This window comes from Barbatula barbatula (assembly GCF_947034865.1).
Source record: "Barbatula barbatula genome assembly, chromosome: 13".
Lineage (NCBI taxonomy): Eukaryota > Metazoa > Chordata > Actinopteri > Cypriniformes > Nemacheilidae > Barbatula > Barbatula barbatula.
In genome coordinates, this window is record NC_136776.1 from 18,020,550 (window position 1) to 18,026,696 (window position 6,147).

Sequence of the window (6,147 nt, forward strand, 5' to 3'; positions counted from 1 at the left end):
TCATAGACTAATGATTTCATATGTAAATGGAATACTATGTTAAATAAAATATGCGAACATGCTGCACAGAAAACCATATAATATCTGCATGGTTAAACTTTGGGCAGATGAATCTTTTAGGATTTAGGATCCTTAAGACAAAAACTGTGAATCGGTGGGAGGTGGAGCCTGTTTCTCAAGCCTGGTCCCGGTTTTAAGCCCCTTCACAGTGTTTGCTACATCCAGAAATGAAATAAGTTTGGTATTTGTTGGAATTACATGAAAAAGTAACGTGTTTCCATGCAAATATGTTTCATATATGCAAATAAAGTAAAGGTTTCCGAGTAGTCTATGTAGTAATAAGAATAACATTATTATTTGAGTTTATCCATTACGTAACAACAACATTGTGTCCTTATATATCAAATTCAAGTTATAATCAGTCTTTATAGCTGTGATGGTGTTTTTTTTGCTGGAGAAAATAAGTATATTTTGCACAAGCTGTTATTCTGGTTTCTTATTTGCATAGTAAATATTAAGTGCTGTATCATAAGACAACACAATTTTACTGTACGTAAATAAAATTACCTTCAGTTGTCATATTATTGAAAATAAAAACTGCATTCTTCATAATTTTATATACCTTTTACTAGTTTGCAACGCAACCGTTCTGGACTAAAGTGAACTTTACTACGACATTTGAAGTGTACAAATAAAGACAAAGAATCGATTTGATATATTAAGTCCAAAGTTTGGCCATAAACAAACAGACAATATTAAACCCTGGTTTTTCAACCCCATGATATATCTTATTTGGCTCATTTAGATCTTGGCAATGGCTCAGCAGGAATACAAGAAACTTGGTGACAAATTCTTCACATACAAAGGTGTCATGATTCCGCCATCATGTCATGTTTATTCTTGGTCTTGCAGCGGAGTCATGGCATAGCCTTAGGTTTTGTGTGAGAAAGACATGGCTTTGTTTTGATTCTGACCTGCCATGTGCTTTCTCGTGTCTCGTCAGTGTTTCCCGCCCTTTTGTCTCGTTAGCCTTCCCATTAGTGTTTCATTACCTTCACCTGCCCCTTAGTAATTATCCTGTGTTTGTTCCCCTATTTAATGCCCTCTTGTCTATTGTCTTGTGCTCGTTCGTTGTACTGGTATGCTTTACTGTTACATGCTTACATGCCGTCCATCTCCAAGACTGTTCGCATCTCATTTACACGAGCACATGGTGCCAAAAGGATTGGAAGAAAAAGGAAAAATACGCATGTAATAATCTATACATTACAATGACTTCCCATTGCTTTCTACTGCATCACTTTTTTCTTCCTAGATTATCTATGTGATGAGAAACCCTAAAGATGTCTTGGTGTCTTATTTCCATTTTGCCAAAAAAATTAAGAGCTTGGAATCTGTAGAAAGCTATGACGAGTTGCTGGAAAAGTTCTTCACAGGATGGAGTAAGATCCTTGCAGGACTTTACTTGAGATATGTGCATCATTGAGAAATGTATTATTGTTTAAGGTTATGTTTTTGGTTTAGTGGTCGGTGGATGTTGGTTCGATCACATCAGAGGATGGATCTCAAACAAAGACAAATACAACATCTTGATCCTGACTTATGAAGAGATGATCAAGGTGAGAACTGTTTGGCTGGTTACTCATTCAAGTATTACAAATACTTTAATGCCTTCATCTTTTCTCAGGACCTGAGATCCGTCGTTGTGTAAATCTGTGAGTTTGTGGGGAAGAATCTGTCAGATGAAGCGATTGATAAAGTGGTGGGAAAAGCCACTTTCAGCAACATGAAGACAGACCCCAAAGCCAACTACGAATTCCTCCCTGAGAACGTCACTGACCAGCCAAAAGGACTTTTTGTTCGAAAAGGTCAGAGAAAATAGAATAACCAAAAGTTAGGGTATCATAATAATAAAGTTATTTTTATGTTTTATTTGATCACTTTTTAACGGTGTTACAGGAACAGTTGGAGACTGGAAGAACTCACTGACCGTAGCACAAAGTGAACGCTTTGACCAGGCTTACTACGATAGAATGAAAGATCTTCATCTGGAATTTAACTGGGACTTACATTGAAGAAATAATGTGATGAAATGTTGAGTCTAACATGTAGCCTGTTTTCGACCACCAGAGGGACTTTCTCACTAGACAGTTTTAATAAATGTCTAATATAATGTGCAGCCGCAGAAAAAATAAGAGACCACGCCAACCTTTACTCAGCATTTCTCTGTGTATTGTGGCAATTACAGCGGCTGTTGAATTTTATCAGAAACAAACCTCGAGAATGACATAAAGTCCCCCAATAGCAATGTTAAAGACTGAGAGAATGCAAAGATGGATGAGACGCGCGCGTTGGCAGAAGTTTCTTTTGGTCTTTGCATGATGGCTAAGGAGGACATGTCCATGTATTGGTTTCTGGAGGGCAAGTCCCTTTGGCCTGAAATCGAAGAAATCCAGAAGATGGAGACGGAGCGGTTGAGAGCGCTAAAGAGAGGTCCCATCGCAACAAAGTTGCATCGTATCTTCTGTGAAGAGCATAGAGAAAATCTACCCTTTCTAGACTGGTTACATGAACCTGCTCGTGGACGTCAATGGATTGATTGGCGTTATCGGCGTCCTCCGATTCCATCTGAGGAACGGTCCTCGGTCGAGGAGGGCCCGCTCGTAGAAGGTATCCAGTGTTGCCAACTCCTCAGTAAGAAAAGTAGCTATTGGCTGTCCTAAAAGTCGCTAGAAGTCGCCAAATGATGTCATCACATACTTTCCATAATTGACCATGTGCATTGTGCATGTAATTGTGATGGACGCTGTAGGAGAGAGGATTTTTCCTACTTTATCCGGGCTTGGGACCGGCAAAAGTGACACAAAAGAGACATTTTTTTTAAATTTGGGTTGGTTTTTAACCTACAACAAGACATAGTAAAACATGAACATTTTTAACCATACATTTTTTTTCTTATGTTTGGTTTTTAACCTTATGGTTTACTTAGGAGCCTACAAAAGTCACAGTAAAATATGAACATTTTTAACCATAACATTTAAAAACTAAATGCTTACACAATCTAGATTAACAAAATTTAGACTGAGACATGATGAGCTAGCAAGCTAATTTATCTTATGTCACAGAGAGGCACACACACAGTGGACGAGAGTAAAGTGACTGAGGTTGTGAGAGGATTTATTTTTCTGCGGTGATTTAATTAGTTTAGACAAAGAACATTTTATATTTCATGCTGAATTGTAAACCCGGGCAGGATCAGCCGGCGGCGGCTTTCTGCACATGCGCGCGATCATTTGCAGTCTGGACGCGGAGGGGTGAACATCTCCTGCTCTGACTGCAGCCGGGGGAGGGGCTGCTTCGCGAGGACTGAGCCGCCTGTGAGTGCTTTGGTGCGGGCGTGCGGCTCAGGGCAGCACCCGCTGCTCGTTGTGAAGATTATACCTTTTACTAGTTTGCAACGCAACCGTTCTGGACTAAAGTGAACTTTACTACGACATTTGAAGTGTACAAATTAAGACAAAGAATCGATTTGATATATTAAGTCCAAAGTTTGGCCATAAACTAACAGACAATATTAAACCCTGGTTTTTCAACCCCATGATATATCTTATTTGGCTCATTTAGATCTTGGCAATGGCTCAGCAGGAATACAAGAAACTTGGTGACAAATTCTTCACATACAAAGGAATGGTGTTTCCTATAGATGGGACGAATGATCTTACCACAGATATTATTGACAGTTTAAAGGATTTTGACATAAGAGATGATGATGTCTTTGCTGTTACCTTCCCAAAATCTGGTAAGTGACTGTAGATGCTAAGGTGAAGTTAACAAAGTTTATTTATTTTCAAGAAAGTCGACTTTAGCCTGATCATGTTTGTGTTTGGTGCTAAAGCTACAAATGACTTTGAAGAAAATTCCCACAACTGTTCAACGCTGTCGACGTATATTTGTAAGGATTTTGTAACAAAGTTTAGAATAAAGTGATGGCTATAATAATGTTTCTTTATGTTCTCATGTCCTCTTTCTTAGGTACGGTATGGACCCAACGTATAATTACTTTACTCTATGAGGAAGATTTCCCTGACAAAGCAAATGAAACCACGTACCATCAGATGCCTTGGCTGGAGTTTCGGGAAAAGGACGTGGATTATGAGTCCCGTCCATCTCCAAGACTGTTCGCATCTCATTTACACGAGCACATGGTGCCAAAAGGATTGGAAGAAAAAGGAAAAGTACGCATGTAATAATCTATACATTACAGTGACTTCCCATTGCTTTCTACTGCATCACTTTTTTCTTCCTAGATTATCTATGTGATGAGAAACCCTAAAGATGTCTTGGTGTCTTATTTCCATTTTGCCAAAAAAATTAAGAGCTTGGAATCTGTAGAAAGCTATGACGAGTTGCTGGATAAGTTCTTCACAGGATGGAGTAAGATCCTTGCAGGACTTTACTTGAAATATGTGCATCATTGAGAAATTTATTATTGTTTAAGGTTATGTTTTTGGTTTAGTGGTCGGTGGATGTTGGTTCGATCACATCAGAGGATGGATCTCAAACAAAGACAAATACAACATCTTGATCCTGACTTATGAAGAGATGATCAAGGTGAGAACTGTTTGGCTGGTTACTCATTCAAGTATTACAAATACTTTAATGCCTTCATCTTTTCTCAGGACCTGAGATCCGTCGTTGTGAAAATCTGTGAGTTTGTGGGGAAGAATCTGTCAGATGAAGCGATTGATAAAGTGGTGGGAAAAGCCACTTTCAGCAACATGAAGACAGACCCCAAAGCCAACTACGAATTCCTCCCTGAGAACGTCACTGACCAGCCAAAAGGACTTTTTGTTCGAAAAGGTCAGAGAAAATAGAATAACCAAAAGTTAGGGTGTCATAATAATAAAGTATTTTTATGTTTTATTTGATCACTTTTTAACGGTGTTACAGGAACAGTTGGAGACTGGAAGAACTCACTGACCGTAGCACAAAGTGAACGCTTTGACCAGGCTTACTACGATAGAATGAAAGATCTTCATCTGGAATTTAACTGGGACTTACAAATGAAGAAATAATGTGATGAAATGTTGAGTCTAACATGTAGCCTGTTTTCGACCACCAGAGGGACCACGCCAGCCTTTACTCAGCATTTCTGTGTGTATTGTGGCAATTACAGCGGCTGTTGAATTTTATCAGAAACAAACCTTGAGAATGACATAAAGTCCCCCAATAGCAATGTTAAAGACTGAGAGAATGCAAAGATGGATGAGAGTTGTGAAAAAAATCTGGTTTATTTAATAAAATATTCCATTTGAATCCCAACATACATGTAAAAACATCAGTAGGCCTAATGTGTTGTTTTAACATGAATATTTCTGTTCCCAGATAACAACCGCTTTAATATTAGCCAAAATTGTAACATAAATATCTCTTTTATAGGTCCAGTGTATGATATTTACAGCATCTAGTGGTAAGGTTGTGAATTGACCCTTTGGATAAGATACTTAGATACTGTTGCTACTCAGAGGTGTCACTGGGTTCGTCTGGTAGGCATCCTCTGTGTTTGGGGAATAAACGATTATAGAAATACATAGTTTACATACCTTTCCTTGCTATTATCAGAGAGACATCTCGTGAGTTGTGTGTCCGATCCCACTTTCATCACATCCATTACCCCGTGTGAAAGATCAGATGCCTTTGGGCGAGGTGCTGCTGTTTATGTCCTTTTTATGGTTCCCATCAATGCGAGAGATTAATGAAAATAAAATGTACATGATGTTAAAGTTGCAGAGTACATTGTGTGTTTGTTTACTTTATAGTGTTTTAGTGATGTTTAAGCTTTTGATTGTTTAAAACTGTTCTTGCATACAATAAAACATACAGTGCCTTTCGTAAGGTCTGTCTAACATTACCATATTGTTCAGACGTATGAACCCCGCTTAATGTGTGGTTACCGTGGTTACTACACCAATCGTGTTTGTGTTCGTTTTATTTATTGCAGAAATCTGGTTATTTTTATACAGGAAATCGTTTACAGAACCGAATTAAAGACATAAACTGTTTAGTTAAGCGATCTGATGTGGTCAAATGACCGTTTTTTATTGTTGCGTGAACTGTCCCTTTAAATGCAGCTTGACCGCCAGCAGT

The 6,147-nt window shown here is 38.4% G+C and overlaps 2 protein-coding genes across 2 annotated transcripts; both read left to right on the forward strand.

The window, feature by feature from the left end:
* Positions 1-1,164: 1,164 nt before the first annotated feature.
* Positions 1,165-2,204, forward strand: LOC306902991 (amine sulfotransferase-like; the record flags this gene model as incomplete). The annotated part of the gene is given in 6 exon segments (XM_079471911.1): positions 1,165-1,185; positions 1,316-1,442; positions 1,525-1,619; positions 1,688-1,708; positions 1,712-1,868; positions 1,960-2,204. Coding segments are annotated over 6 exon segments (537 nt in total). The 3' UTR covers positions 2,076-2,204.
* A 1,053-nt stretch (positions 2,205-3,257) lies between these two features.
* On the forward strand, positions 3,258-5,793 carry LOC306902669 (amine sulfotransferase-like). Its single transcript, XM_079471426.1, has 7 exons — positions 3,258-3,377; positions 3,625-3,799; positions 4,033-4,235; positions 4,308-4,434; positions 4,517-4,611; positions 4,680-4,860; positions 4,951-5,793. Exons 2-7 carry the CDS (start codon positions 3,634-3,636, stop codon positions 5,073-5,075), a joined length of 897 nt encoding a protein of 298 aa, XP_079327552.1. The 5' UTR covers positions 3,258-3,377; positions 3,625-3,633; the 3' UTR covers positions 5,076-5,793.
* Positions 5,794-6,147: the final 354 nt, after the last annotated feature.